At 30.2% G+C, this 16956-nt stretch overlaps 1 protein-coding gene across 1 annotated transcript in view; it reads left to right on the forward strand.

The window, feature by feature from the left end:
• The window catches only part of LOTGIDRAFT_215534 (hypothetical protein), a gene marked incomplete at both ends in the record, with an annotated part of 34573 nt that extends 18804 nt beyond the window's left edge, over positions 1-15769 (forward strand). Inside the window, 3 exons of the mRNA XM_009056573.1 lie at positions 2838-3121; positions 10368-10517; positions 15557-15769. Of these exons, the coding sequence (XP_009054821.1) occupies positions 2838-3121; positions 10368-10517; positions 15557-15769 (647 nt within the window). The remainder of the gene's footprint in view (positions 1-2837; positions 3122-10367; positions 10518-15556) is intronic.
• Between the last annotated feature and the right edge of the window lie 1187 nt (positions 15770-16956).

Consider the following 16956-nt stretch of genomic DNA (forward strand, 5'->3'; position numbering starts at 1 on the left):
TTGTGCACACTCTGATTTCCTCTTGTTACATTCCAGTGTTTAGATTGCACCAACTCTTGTTTTCTCACTACTTGTGTCACTGATTGAATCTGCTTCAGGGATTCTGTTACTTATTAACTTAGTTGGACATATTATTAGGCCAACCAACGCAGGGTCATTTTCCTCGAAATCTTAACTTTTAATCTTAAAATTATATCAGCGTTCCAGTAATTGATTGGTCAATCACTTAGATCGATTCTAGATTAGGTTTTATTATCCAATCGGATTACTGTATTTCTTTAAATCTGGCTTCTATTTTTGTCTAGTTTCCGAGAATAAGGCTCTGAAGGATTTGATTTTGACACTAGAAAAAATACGGAATGATTTTTTTGGAATATATATATATATTATATTTCTTTTGGTCAATTGAACATCCATCTCCAATCTGAAATCTCATTTCTTTTGATAAGTACTTGCCATATTTGCAAGATTTTGGTTTGATTTTAAGTTTTGTTTATTGAGTTAGGTATTTTCCAGCTCAATAATTTTTGAAATATTAACTGAAATGTATTTGTATGCAATCTTTTGACTCATAAATCTGACATTATTTTCAAACTGTAATTTGATGTGTGATTTTGTATCTTCTGTTGAGCTGAATGATCTCAGTGATTCCATCATTTGTCACCCTCATCATCCTATTGTCTTGTTTCCACTCTAGCTTAGCTTAATGTCCGTACTGAGATTTTATTATTCTGTCTGTCGATAATTCAACAAGTATTGTCTCCTCTTCACAGTTCGTGGAACAAATTGAAAAGAATAAAACGGGACTGAAGGCCGAGGTATTAATCAAACTATACAACTTATTGATTCATTATTTCACATTATTGGAGATGTCATCCTTCGTTTATATGCTTCATTTATTTTACTAGTTTTAATTGCTCATTAACCCTAAGCAGCAATGAAGCATCCTCTTACTGTACATTAAGCCTGTTATTCTGTCAGTACTTGATATCCAAGGTATCAATAATACCTGTACTTTTACTAATAGACTCTACTTCCTACCATTTACTTACTCTTACTCAAAATTATTCTTAAAGGACCTGTGACAAGAACTAAATTATATTTAAAAAGTATATTAGTTACTTTTTCAAGAAACCGACCCTGGTTCTGTGATGAAAATTTGTCTTTATTCAAAGTATACATCGTGACGGCCATTAAAGCACAATATAGTCACCAATTACTGTAAAATTCATTTAATTGTTGTACAGTAATTAGAATGTATTCACCAATAAAAATTGGAATGAACATATTTCTTGAATCAGATTTTTGGCAAATTTTGAGGCAATGTCTCTTTAATGTTATTGATGCTGAAATTATAGACATAGTCACTTTAATATAATTGATGGTGGTTAATTAGACAAATAGTGTTCAGTGAATTAATATCTGATTGTTTGGATAAGTCTTGAAGAAGAATGAGGTCGTAGATTGATTAAGCTCCATTCAGGTAAATAAGGCGGGGCATGAATCACATTCAGCTCATTTCCTGTAAATTCAGACTGTTCACAGTATGTAACAATTTCAAGGGAATAGTTACTGTAATATTAATTTTTGTAATAAGAGACCCAAGATTTTAACCAGCGCTATATATATTTTACAGTGTTTATTATTCACCATTAATTGAAGCTGTTACAAAGTTTTCTTTGCCTTACACAAAAAAGTGGCTTACATCTTCATCAGTTTTTGTTGTGATGGACAAATCAATTTTATACTGCCAATAATTTTTAATCTTTGACTTGATGTCATACATTATGTATCAATATGTAGCTTATAGCATTTTAAAAGAATCTACAGTAGCATTTTAAAAGAATCTACAGTGTTTTCATGGTATCTTATAAACCTCTAGTTACCCCATCATATTGTTCTGGTGGGATTTTATAAAATTTCAGGGTAATTATCTATACTATTGATATTATAATATTAGAGGCAGAAGTTTTTTTATGATATTTGAAAACCTTTTCATCAGAAATTTCCATGGAATACAATATTAAATATCTTATAAACCTTGCTGTATTTGAACCTACACATGAAAATTCATGTTACAATTAAAAATCCCTTTAATGTTGATTGTAACTATGTTCTTGTTATCTTTCCATCAATCTAATATTGAAATTTCTTCCATTGTTTACTGAGTATGAATAGGTGTGAATATCAGGTAGAAATCTAATTAAACAACTACCATTAGTTATCAACGGTTGTTATCTCCACCTTACTTTGATCAGTCTACAGAAATATTTATTACTTTTTATCATAATCAAATACCATCATATTGATACTTGTATTAAAACTATTTTAGTCATCTCTACTCATTTTAATGTACAATTTTCTGAAATTTGATCTGAAATAAGTTGATCTTAGATTAAGTTTCTTTTAAGCGCAAAGCTGAGAATACTGAAAATTTGGGTTCTCAGAGAACGATTGCAAGTAAATTTAAATCAAGATTATCAGGAATACCTTGATAAATTGTTTAGAAGAAATAAAATGGTGTTTTACGTTCTTCTGCGACTTGACAACACCCTGCATTGTGTAGTGAGGGCCTCACTAAATAGGTAATCTGAATGAATTGAGTTGAATGAATGGAAAATGCCTGGCTGAAAAATCCGAAGGTGCCTAGGTTAACCAAAGACACAAAAGGTTACGACACGATTTTAATGATTATGCTCCAGAAATTAGCATATTCCACTGAATATAACTAAAAGACTGATATCTTTGTGAGAAAGTATCTGACTGACTGAGCATCACTGCTACTTTCCATATTGAGAAGTAAGCTTACTTAGTTTATTAACATTGCAATATTATAGCTTCTGTTCACCACAAGACTTTCATATTATATATGATATTTTTCAGGAATGTGAATGTATTTGACAAGAAGAAATTAGAAGATCCCTCTCAACTGATAGCTACGTTTGAAGTGACTGAATTAGTAGGAATAGTAACATTACTGTATGGTATGTTGTTACATTCTGGAGCTCCTAGTCGTGGTGAAGTCTCGCCTCCTGATCTACCAACCAATACTCTCAATATCACTATAACTGGTTTACGTATGTTAAATCATATGGCTACATTAGATCTGAACATGTTACAGGTAATTCTTCTTTTTTTCCTTATCTGATCAGAAACAAGAGCCACAATATTTGAACAAAAAAAAAACCTTTGATTTTATATAATTGAAGACTATTAAACTTCTACACCAAGGTTCTGGTTATAATTCTTTTGTAAAATATTTAATTTGACACTTAATGATCCTGTCTTTGGCATTGGTTCTGCAAAACTGAATATAGTGAGACATTCATCTGACTGACACCCCTCAACTTTCTATTGAACTATTCCACACATGCATTCTGTCTATCTATATGTCACTATGTATGTAGGAGATGAAGGGCAATTTTTTTACCTGTCACTCTCTTGATTTACTATGTCACTGTAAGCAAGGCATATTAGGCTGATTTCCTAGATATAATTCTGCTCTCGGCTCAATTTATGATATTGCTAAATTAGTTCTGATTACTGTGCAGAACAGGATTCCAGCACAGAAGGATCTCTGTGCCTGTAGTTGCACTTATGAATACTAAAAATGAACATACAGTTTCTTTCTTCAAATTTCTAATGTTGGTGTATATCTTCATGTCTGACAACATTTAGTAACTAAATCATAAAGAACCTAATTTTAAATAAATAAACAGATTGATTACCTGATATGCTTATAAAAATGATTTTTCAAACATCAAACTGCATGATAACTTGTCAAAATTCTTAACTTTCCTTTTTCTGACACAATATGGTTTATTTCACGTGTATTTAACTCGATGAATAAAAATAAACAGCTGCCAATCAACACGTAATATTAGTCGTAAAGTTGCTCCAACGTGTACCTGCCATATTTTCCTCTCCTCAATTTACTGGGAATTCATGTAGTCAAAGTTTGAATAATAAAATATAGCGTGCCTCAGTCTTGTCGAAACTTAAGTCTTCATTTTATTGAGTACAATTTGAACAAGGAATCCACACTGATTGTAGTTATTGCCTTGTAGAAATTGTTGTAATGTTTATAATATTAGTATTTTATGATACCTAATATTTTATTTATAAGAGAAATTGTGTTAAACATTCTTTGAAAGTGTGATCAGTGCAATATCAATTTTACATCTGGAAATATCTGATAGAGTTGAACAATTCATTACACTCTTCATTGTAGAATAGAGTTATTGCCCTTGTTCTATATCTCTAACTTTAACCAGCCTGTAAGTTATATATAAACCTTCCCATCTTCAGCAGTTAAGCAGCCAATCATTAGAACTGTAGGCACAGATTGTATTCTATATATAGTTCTGTGACCTACAATAATTCTGCGCTCAGACAAATTGTGAAATGCTGGATGTAAAGAGTCTCGCCCAAGAAGACAAAAAATTAACCATTCATTACCGAGTCTGATTCTGGTAACGGAAACAACTGAAAATTGCCGAATGATATAATTGTACTTTTACAATCTCCTGGTTGGATTGGGTAATGTCTGGCTTTGGAACAAATTGATTTTAGATCCTGGAATCATTTGTTAAACTAAAATCTTGAATAAAAATGAAATTGTAAAATGTTCGTTGTGTGGCCAATTAGCAGGAAATAAGCTGAAAGTATAATGTATTACCCTGACTACTATAAATAGAATCCAAATAAAGAAATGGATAAAAATATACAATGTTATTATTTCTATCTTTTCTAATCAAGTCAGTGAGTTCTAATCAACACTAATGTTTATACCAACTGCCAGTTTCATCTGATTTTAACTCCTCATAATATCAATTCCTACGTCTTTATTCTGGCTACAGTGCTCTTATCTCAACTAGACAATATACAAATCATTGACACTGTTATTTCAGCATCTCGCTGCGTGCAATTCAGTGCAACCTTAATCACATTTCAATCAAACTTTAGGGTGTGCAGTTTAGGACGCAGGCGGTGAAAATTTGAAATTAATTGTGTTTTATGACCCATATTGACAAATTAATTACATGGAGATTTCTATAGAGTAAATACGAGAATAAAAAAGATAAAAATTGTTGAAATATTCAAGATAATTGCAAGATACTAGCATAAATATTGAAATTTTTTGTAGAATTTAATAATCTTAATGTAAACTTGGAGAACACAGACAATTTTTTGTAATTTACAATCGGAATAAAATCATAAATTGTTGAAAATAATGTGAATTAATACACACAGAATTTAATAAATTTGAACAATGAAATAAAAGTTTAAAAAGTTCAGAAAGGGTTATTGGTTATAAAAATATTCAAAATGAGAAAGCTTTTTTTTTTTAAAAACTAATCCATAGTTGAAATATATTTTTATCAGAGCAATTGTTCTACGGTTCTTGATCTTGCTGTATTTCTCAATCTTATCTTTTGTGATCCCTTTATATTATCACATAGAGAAGACATTTGTAATGCATACATCCATGCTTAGCTAAAAAAGATATGAAATAGCATGGATATTATTTTTTTACTAAGATGTATTTAACAAAGAAAAATAACTTCTTTCTTACCAAGATCATGTGTAGAGTTTTAACAATATGCCATCAATGTGATCATCTCTTAAAAATAAGACTTAAAAACATGTGACTAAAAGAACTTCATAACACCAAGATTTTGGTATTGATTTTTTAATGGAATATTATGAAAACTATGGTGTATCTATTTAAAGTCAGTATGTCTTTGAAATTAGAAACTTATAAAAGGAAACGTGAAAGTAATGGAATGTTATGTGTTTAAATAAAAAATATAAAAATATGTGAGAAAAAAGAAATTGGAAATATTTGAATTTTTCTTTGTATGCATTTATCAATTGGGCAAAATCAGTACTTTGAATATTTCAATCTGCATGAAAATGATAAAAGGTATTATTTTACTCAAGAGAATGGATAATTGAGCTTATTGTATTCTGTAATGTGCAGAATTTGCATAATGAAAGTAAACAGCCGCTAGCAAAATGTGTTATGAACATTATTAATTCAAAGGCATCCTTCTTATGCTCTGAGAGAGGTATTGTACTTGCTTTAAAAGATTGAAAGTATGCCAATGTTATTTGGTGCATGGGGTGGAAAATTTTTTTTGTTTAAGTAGATCTTTATCAGCTGGATAAGGGTAGATTACTCTCACCACCTTGATCGTGCAACCATTATTTATTTAAATAACTAAACATGACCCCTAGTGTTTATACTCATTGCAATCTGAGTCGTCATTTAACTGCCAAACTATGTTAATTGGCTCTGGGCACTAGTTGCTGGTGTTTATCTGCCGTTATTTCTGGCCACTGGGTATAAACTGATATTTATGTCCTTTCTGTTGGTTACTAGAGTAAGTGGTATGATGATATAAAATGTTATGTAATATAGTAATGGGTATAGTAGCCTACAGCTCACTCAACTTATCTAAATAACATGCTATAATGCCATAGATATTTTATGGATGTTGCATGTAGATACAAATTCTTGAAATTCAGTTGATATTTCATGAAGTCTAACTGAATTATTCAAGGGAATAGAATGCGTTTTCTCAATAAACTGTTTGCACCCTTACAAGTATTATTACTCACCAGTATGTTTCTATCAACACCTAGTGTATCTGATTATCAATGGGTGTAGTTATTTCATTCAGGAAAAGTTACTGATATTTTTACTCACATATTAATACAATATCAGATTTTTCTGGTTAAAATTAAAATCATTTCCTAATGACATGCACACTGGAAGTGTGGAAATAAAATTGTTTTGAAAGAAATAAAAGGGGTGTAATTTTCATTTTAATTTATTGTTAAAAGTTTCAAAATAATACCTAAGACTTGAAGTAATAATTAAATTTAGGTGGCTATTTTTTGTTCGTACAACATGTAGAGACAGGAAGGACTGTTAAAATAATATCTGGTTAGTACCTACTGATCTAATGTAATAGTAAATGAATTATTTATATAGCTGAACACTTGTGTGGGTGTATGTACAGTTTATAATGTTAATGAAATTTGAGATTATTTTGTCAGATTGTGGTTTTTTCTTGTCACATCTGGGAGGAAGAATGGCTCCATATTGCCAACAAATTTTAGATGACTAAAATAATAACAGCAAAAAACATTTTTATGCCTAAGATAAACCTTTTGTTCTATAAAACACATTACCAAAAATACTAAATACTTTGAAAGTGACCCCGAATTGAAAAGTATTGAGTTTCCAAAAACAGAAATGCTATGTGTCATTATCAACATTTTTTTACATGAGCTTTCATAGCTTTGAATTCATAGTTTTTAGTGTAGAGATTTTATATAAAAATATAAATCAAAAATATTACTTGATCTGAAACTCATGCCAACAGCATCAGATGATCTTTTTTTTTTTCTATACCATGTTTTTTGAAGAACTGAAATTGAAATTCTGGCCCAAGTGCATTAACTACTAATGTTGGTTTTCATTGATAAAGTTTTTAATGCCTTAGGTTTTTTTTTATGGAACATCAGCCCTTTTCTTAAAACTTAAGACTTACTTTAGATGCCATGACAGAAAATAATACCTAAAATTATTACCTTTTAAAAGTAAAAAAAAAAGTGAAAAACCGAAATCCCAGCATCCCAGAAAAAAAATACTCAAATCAAATAGGAAATATGAATTGTTTACAGGTCAAAATATGTAAATATTTGTCACTAAGATATTGTTTATAATATAAACTACATTTCCAGCAGAAATAATTTATTTTTATTTTTTTACACTTGAATTATTTGTCGTGAAAGTGCAAATGTGGAGAAAATAATAAATTTGATGGAATCTTCACCTCAATGTGTCCTGAATACCCTGACCTGAAGTCGTGCCTGCCAGACCAGTATATAAGACATATCGTTATTATACCAGTTAGACCATTTCTAGCTATTTAATATTCTATGTTTATATATATCATTATACCCAGATGGTTGAACGTTAGAAATACATGATCCTATTGTTATTACCCGAGCTATGCTACCCGCCTCACGGTGCACTAATAACCACCATGTACCTAACGATCTAGATCTGTCCTCAATTCGGAAGTACAAAACTAAATGTAAATCTTGACACATGCGACTAATTTGGAATGAATTGAGTTGAGACGGAGACAAAAACAGGTGGTCTTAACATCAGATCTGTTCCTGGGGACTCAAATATTGTTTTAATATACTTGAATTGAGAAGGGTGGGGTCAGGGGTCGCAATATTCAGGGGTCAACTTTGGTGGGGTATGAACTTCTGTAAGACATTATATTGATGGTAAAATGGTTTACCAACATTTGGAAATGAAATGGCCTTTACAATATAGAGATTGTTATGTTTGTTTTGGAGGTATATTGTAAAGTAATATATTGGTGATGGCAAGATGAAATTGCTAAAGATGTAAGGTGATCTAGATGATTTCTATATAAAATACATTACTTTCCCAATGTAGTCCATTTACCTTACTTAAAACAGAATTTGATCTAACTTCAGAAAGCTGACTTCTCTTGTATAAAGAAAATTCTAAGTGAGGGAAAAATGTTAAAAAAATGAATAGAAAAATTAAGTTTTTGACCTTTCTGGACTAATTATTGATGAATAATTATGCATATCTATAATAATTGTTTCAAATGTTAGTTTGATTACTGAAGTATAAGGCAAGAACTTTACATGCAAGACGTCTTTTTATGTCAATCAAATAAATGACTTCAACTATACTTTAAAATATGTGAACATCTTTTTGTGGGTAAACCAAAATACATCTTTGGCCTTGGTCTAAATATTTTTTAGTGGCAATATAAATAATGGGATGAATAATTTTTTGAAAAAAATATTGTGTGGCACTTTTCCTTTAAGTTAAGAATTGTGATTTATTTTGTAATTTAACTTCTCTGATATCATGAAAATAAACCATATTCTAGTAGACAAATACACAGTGCAGCTGCATGATGTATAGACTTACATTGTGTATATTTAATAAACTCTTTACATTAATATACTCTGATTGCTTTCAAAAATAAACAACCACATGGTCACATTTACCCTGCAACTATATCTTATTTTGACTAAGGTTTAATAAATAACATTTTAATAGATATAAATTTGGAATTTATTCAAGCAAGAAGAGAAATTCTTGTAGATGTTATCCAGTAAGTTAGTAAGCTTTTGATATTAATTATTTTAAAACTATCTTGGTATTTAATTCAAATGTTTAAATCATGGAGTATATTTGACATGATTAGCTTCTATTTTAGTACAATTAACATGAAACTCTAGAACAATACCAAAATCAGACAGCATAGCTGTATAATTCTGGCATTTATATTTGGAAATCTGGCACCTGTTCAAAATGATCAAATGTAGAAAATATTTAGATATCACTTGTGAAAAATGTTGCAAATGACTTGTTGATAAAAGAAGGACCTGAATTTCAAAATTAACCACTATTGTAATCAACATACTACTGTGATGAAATTATATTAAAATCTTTTATAAACATTGAGCAAATGTCTGTAATTGTCTTTTTACAAGTGAAAATTTCCAGAAAATTGTGTTCTAATTTAAGTAAAGTAAGGGAACACGAAACAATTCTTCTCAATTAGACAACTAATGGAGTGGAAATGAAAAAGTTAATTTAGAATGATACTTGATTTCAATGATAGACAGGGCTAGTAGTTATTCTACACTCCATGAGATGTTGATCTATCATTAGAACATGGCAACATTGAGAGTATTCTAAACACTTGTTGTCGTAGCCCACCCCACCCTGATGTGTCAAACATTATTAGGATTATATAACCTGATTATACCAGACCATCAGTGTCAGTCTGTATTCCTACTGACCACCCCAACTGCCTAAATACTGCCATCATCTTTGTTTTGTTTTTATTAATTACAAGTTAAAAGGTGTAAACAAACAATTTTTCACCTGAGTGTTTTGCTTTTGCAAATTACTGAGTATTTTCTATCAGGAACATTACGTTACCTCCCTTGACTTGCTTATGTGGGGATACATATATAACAGTCATTGCTTCATTTTTTGCAACATTTTGACTATTTCTTTCATTGTTCTCAGACATATAACACATTGGGATACTTTTGGTTAAACTTTTTATTGTTGGAATTTTAATCATTTTTTATTCCCATGTTTAAATAATTATTGATAGCATTGAGATTATGAAAAATATTCTGGAAAATTTGAGACATTTTATTTCAGATCAAAGGCTTGCAAATAAGTCTTTGTTTTAAATATACCTAGAAAATTAGTATTTGTCTTTGATTTATGCCCTAAAGAATTGTTATCCTTTCATGTATCTGTTTATGTTTTTCAGAAAAGTCTGGGTGAAGAGGGTATATCTCTAGAATTCCGTCATATAGCCAGTTATTTAATGTGGTATTGTACCCATCAACCTAATGAAGAATTATTACATGAAGTTATATTGTGTGTTGGCAATTTTACTGTTTTAAATCCAGATAACCAGGTCTGTGTGAGATTTTTATATTCCACCATATTTAATATTAAAAAATATCACCACTCTAGTCCTTATGTCTGTTCAAGTTTTTGTGTGAAAGGTAGTGAAATTAACGTAGATGACTACATGTATGAGTTTATATTTCTTAATTTTTAAATTAACTTTTCATGGGTTTTTGCCGTTTACAAAAACAGAAGACTAGGCAGATTATCATGTGATATAATTAATATAACTTCATAAGTTAGTTTTTTATGCACGCATATTTGTGATTTTTTGGAGTCTCTGATGTTTTCAAATTATCAATAGCAGCTGTGAGGATATTTTTTAAAACACAAATTGAGCAATCACATAAGCTTATTACTGGTAGGTGTAAGTGTTAAAATAATAAAGATATTCACTTTACAAGGTTAAAAATTTGCATTTAGTCCAACTATATACATACAAATAGAATTAAACATCAACAATCTTATATCTTGTGTTATTTAAATTATTAAAATATTTTGTTATGGTATTCACAATGAAATAATTTTTTCAAATTTGAAGTTGTAAATTTTTTGGTCATGTAATTTGTCGGTCAAAATTAATGATAATTGATTGAATGATCTCTTCACAACATTGATCATTTTAGTCTGGAGATTTGTTTGAGTTGCATAAAAAATGATGATCTAAATAGTGATTAATTTGATGTGAAGTATAATTAGATTGATCAATTTAGACTTAAATATCTTCACCCCTTTTATATCAGGTTCTCATTAAGTCATTTCCTTATTTTATTCTTCTTCCATTTATACCCCTTCTTTACTTCATCTTTCAATAACATTGTGTTTTCACTTGAAATTTATGAGGCTTTTAATGGCAGCCGACAATGAATAGAACACTTTTAATCAAGTTAAAACCTTGACTCGACACGGAAAACCTCTCTCTAAAACTACAATCAATACCATGGGGACAGGCATGAAATATGTGAATAGAGAGTGTCTCATGTTTTAATTGAATATAGTCTGTATTTTTGTTAGTTTTAACTGGCAACTTGTTCCGTGAATGGCTAAGCCGATTCTCTACGGGAATATAACATTATTATTCCACACCCTATTTCATCCTGGCAATACAAGAGAACTGGTGTCCCTGTAGAGTCTTTACATTGTCATAAATTAACATTCAGCTGAATTTCTGTCTTCTGCAATCTGAGAGAAGTTCAATGATTTTTGTCAAGTTTTAGATTCATCATGACATATTTGTGTCAGATTAGAATATATCAATTTTAAATATTTAACAAGTTATTTTTGAAATACCATACCGTTTCTGCTGTGTAGTTTGAAAATTGATACAGTATTCAATCTATTATTTCAATAAATTAAATCATGAATTATATTATATTGAAATCAAGGTGACTGAATCTGTAAATATTAAGATAGGACTCTGGATTATATAAATCACTGAAATTTTCCATTTGATTTGCTTTTAGTAATGTAACCTTTTTTATTTCAAAACTCAATATCTGTATGATTGAAATTTTGATATTAATAAAGCACAAGATAAGCTTATGCCATCTTTTTTGCTCATTTATTTAGCAAATAAAAGAAATTCATAGTATTTATTTTAAAGATCTAAAGGATTATTTTCAAATTTTATCATGTGGTCTTGACACATTTTCATTTTCATGTTAAAATTGTTACAGATTAGGGTATCAGTTGTGAAAATAAATCCTGCACATCATGGCACCATTCATTATATTTGACTTGAAATACAAAGCTGTAATTTAAAACAATATGTTTAGAAGGATTAAAGTTGTGTTGATTATTAGTTGTAAAATGAAGAAAGACAACTCTGTATTTAATGATGATTAATGATGATGAGAGCTCATAGTTAAAGACAGGTGATGAAATAGGATCGAGGCGATTTTAAAACTTGGTACAGGCTTTAAGAAGATTAGTAGGGTATTATTTGTTTAAGCCTTGTTTAAAATTGTAACAAAATGACAGTAGTGATTTGTAATTAGATATCTAAGTTGTCTCTGATGTTTACAGATTCCTGTAAATCAGCTTACAACCAGATTCAAATAATTTGCTGCTTTCAAAAGTTTGATGTGATTGGACCATTAATCTCTTTAGCTTTAATTATTTATCAGGACACAGCAGATTTTGGAACCCAGTAGAATATTAACTTTTTAGGCCCTAATATTATTAACCTCTTTGATACAAAAATATCAAATTTTGTGTTGGGATCTCTAGACAGGTTGGGATATCTAGACATAAGTATCCAAGAATCCAAAACTAAGGAAAACCTCAGACCCCAGACCTTCTTTGAACATGTAATTGAAAGAGTAATTTACAAAAGGAAATATTCTCATAAATTGTCATCAAAACATTGGTACTTGTAACATGTAAAACGAAAGAATGTTGATTTCAGTAAGACTAAAGAATATATTTTGTAACAAACTGCTTTTAAAATACTAACTTTCTTGTTTTGAATTGTTGGTATTGTTTACCACATTCATAAACTCAGTGACAGTAGAGTAAATATATAGGACTGTCGGTAACTGAGGACAGTCGGACATGCCTAGTATATAGTAGAGAGGTTCCGAGCTTTGTACACCAATTGAGGACAGATTTGTGAACGAAGAGTACCTTCGGCCTACAACCTGGTTGATAATTACCATGTGCTACAGTCTATTTGTATTATTTATTCACCTGGTGAGAGTTACTCACTCCTTCCCCTCGGTTAGAAATATTATTCATGGCATCTCACTCTCGACCCGTGCCATAAATGCCATCATTATTGTCCTTACTGTCCCAAAAGAACAACAGACTAGTGATTTGTTTTCTATTAACAGCTCTGTTGTTTTATTTGTTTGTAATCGAATTCTTGTGAGGAATGTTGAAAGCTTATCTGATCTTTTCTTTTGATGAAAGTCTGTTAGAATGCTGATGTTTATTGTAATGGTATGTTGAACAGATAAAATGTTTAGTATTTGACTAGTCCTTCTCTTGTGATTTTTCATAAATTATTGTGGTCTGAAACAGTATTCTTATAATTACTCTTGTAGTGCTCTGTGCCTTAAAAAAAGATACTTAAAATACATTTCCTAGCAATGTTATTATTGAAAAATACCAATTTATTATACCATTTAGTAGGCCAACTCTGTAAATGTGTAAAGAAAAATATGCTTCCTGCTTTCTCTATTGAAAATTATAAGCAATTTCTGGTTTGTCAATCTCATATGATGTAATGATAATATGATTTTTGACAACTGTCAAATTGGTGAAAAGTCTCTATTACATATTTGATGGACATTTAATTGCAGAAGTTTCAACATTTTTACATATTGACACATTGATGTTCTGATACTCTGGCAGTTTTGTTCCTTACCAGAAACACAAGGACATGGATACATTAGGAAAGGATTTTTTTGTTAAATCAATAAACAAAATATAAACCTAAAGAATTTGGGATGTATTCTTATACTTGTTCACCATGACATTAAAGTGAGAGATGCACATTTTGTTTGACCAAAATTGTTCTCAGCTCACCATTAGAATTTGAGCCTTTAAATCCATATGTGTCAAGAATTATCTGTGTTTGAACGTTAAAATGACGACTCATCATTTTAAGATACTCTGTGATATATAGAAAAGACATATATAGAAATAGTGAGTAAAATGCCCAGTATTTTAAGGAATTATGCGTTATTTCATACATATCAAGTACTTCTGAAGACTATTTACATATATTCAAGACTCAAATCAGCCATGAAAATGGTGCACTGGTCCCTTTAAGAATAATTTTTCTATATGAATTGTTTAGTAAAAAAAGATGTATTCTGAGACTTGATATATTCAAATATAGAATTTTATGTGTTTCCTTTCATTTAAATGTCTGTCATTTATTTTATTCTGTATTGAAAAGGAAGAGTGTTGTAGGGGGTCGTAAGACTTTTCCTTTTCTGCAATTGATATGAGACCTGGAATTTTTCACTTTTATGATTTACGCGACCTTAAACAGGAAATATTGGGAATGTGAAGAAAATTGCATACACCTTCCCTACTGAGTAGACTGTGAGAGGTGGCAGAATTTCTACCATTTCATGTGGATTTTAATAGATTTACTTAATGAAGGAATTAACACTCGTGTTCCTATCCTACTGTGTTTAATGAACGTTAGCCAAGATTAGGTTGAAATTTATTTGATTACATCAGTCAGAAATGAGACGGGCAAGATGAAGTTCACAAGATAAATGATAACCTTAATGTCTCGACATTTCAAATTATTCTTTTCAACTGAAATATATCATTTATATAAAAAATACTATTTAATATATTCCATACTGTATAAGTTATTTATGGCTATTTTAGACTATGTATAGTAGTGATTTATTGCAAAATAATGAAGCACTTTACACATTCTGCAAGGGTAATTCACTACCTGTCTCATGGGTAAGGCGCCTGGAATGCATGTTGAATAAAGGCAGAAGATGTCTTAAGGAAAAAGTTTTTTTTGGGTCTCTTTTAACTTTTTCTACTCCCATGCCTGAAATATACTGTCCCTTCTGCCTCCAGACTTAAGAAGATGTCACTCTAAATTTAGTAACTAAAATTTTATACATGAAGAATCATCAAGAAACAACAGTTTTTATGGACTTCTAAATGAATCGTTGTGTCAATCCAAATATTTTTTAATTAGAAGAATTATCACCAATGTGCTCAGTTCATATTTCTATAATGTCATGATAAAATTCCTTTACTTCAACCAAATATTCTCAAATTTAGCATAAATCATTATTTATATATTTATTTATCAAAATGTATATGGCCTTCAAGATAACAATATGAGCTCAAGCTGATTTATTCAGGATAACTGTTGTTGAGAAAACAAATTTTAGCTTCATTTTGTGATTTATTTCATCCGAGAAGTATCTGGCTTAAATTGTAGTCAGTTGAACTTAGACATGATAATTTCTGCAAACTGTTGTAAAGAAAGTCATCAGATTTAAATGTCTATGATTCATGCTTGAAATAATTTAACAAAATTTATATTTTGATGTTTTTCAGGTGATAATCCAGTCTGGTCAACCACCAACAGTATTACAACAACTCTGTGTTTTACCATTTGAGTATTTCAGTGACCCTAAACTGACCAATATACTGTTCCCTACTCTCATAGCCTGCTGTTATCAAAATACATTAAATAGAGAAATACTGGAACAGGAATTGAGTTGTGCCCTATTATCTAACTTTATTGAGGTAGGTATTTTATTTTTCTGAAAATCAGGGAGCTAGGATGAGATATAGTCATAGTCTTAAGATAGATTCAAAATGGAATTGAAGAAACACCTATTTAGAGATGTCCAGTCAGTTGACTTAAAGCTGATCACTGTCAAAACTACTTTTTGACCAATCTTTCCAAGATAATTTTGAAATTGTAATTTAGTCTTTATTTAGATACAATCTGTTTATAAGGTTCCTTTTGGTTCACTAGTTGAAATGGGTGTTACACATTCTCTCCTCATATAACTCTGCATGTCAGATTAATGAATTGCACATCCAATTTCTAATCATTCTACAGTCCCAGTGGTGTTTGGCTCACTCCTTCTCATAATGAATTGGATGAGTTTATTGATAGTAGTCTTACTATTTATTTTATTATTTACTATCTTGACAGCATCATTCTACTCTGACAGTTTCAAGATGGCTGACCACTACCATGTTATCTTCTAAATAACCTTGATTTTATCAAAATATGGAATTTCTTTTATCTTGTTTTACTAATTGATAAATTGGTTTGTACATCAATTGGTCAGATATAGCCATTGCTTGGAATTTTATTTCTGATGAGGATGGTCTTAACTGAGAATTTTAATTTTGAAGAGAACTAATTTGGACATGTTGCCGATGTCTGTATGAACTTGGATTGTGTGATAATAATGTCTTACTAGAGTAAAATAATGGTTGAATTTTGAATTGTGAATTGGCTTTAAAGACAATTTCATTGATAATTTGTACAGTATAAATGTGGACTGTCCACAAAATGATGCATATCTCAAGAATCAATGAATTCATACATACATTAACTAAAAAAAGGCCCAAAAATATTTCTTTGCACTATTGCTGCACATTCTTTATTCTGGAAACCTTTCAATGGAATAAAGAACACTGCCTTGATGTTGAGAGTAAAAGATTGAAATCTTATCGTATCATCTGAAAGCCATGTGAATTGTGGAGGACACAAAGAGTAAATTAAGAAACTAATTATTCTGCCAAAGACTTGAGGGAAACTCCTTTATATTAGCTTACTAGATTGTAAAATGTGATCACAGCCAATTTGTGAGGTCCTTATTTTAGTTTGACACTTGTCACATGTTCTGCTGCCAAATCAAGACATTTTCTAATCTAAACTTACTCTATTTGATAAAATCTGTGTTTACTTTTGCTGAAGTTTGTTGGTAAATTAA

Source organism: Lottia gigantea, assembly GCF_000327385.1.
Source record: "Lottia gigantea unplaced genomic scaffold LOTGIsca_28, whole genome shotgun sequence".
Classification (NCBI taxonomy): domain Eukaryota; kingdom Metazoa; phylum Mollusca; class Gastropoda; family Lottiidae; genus Lottia; species Lottia gigantea.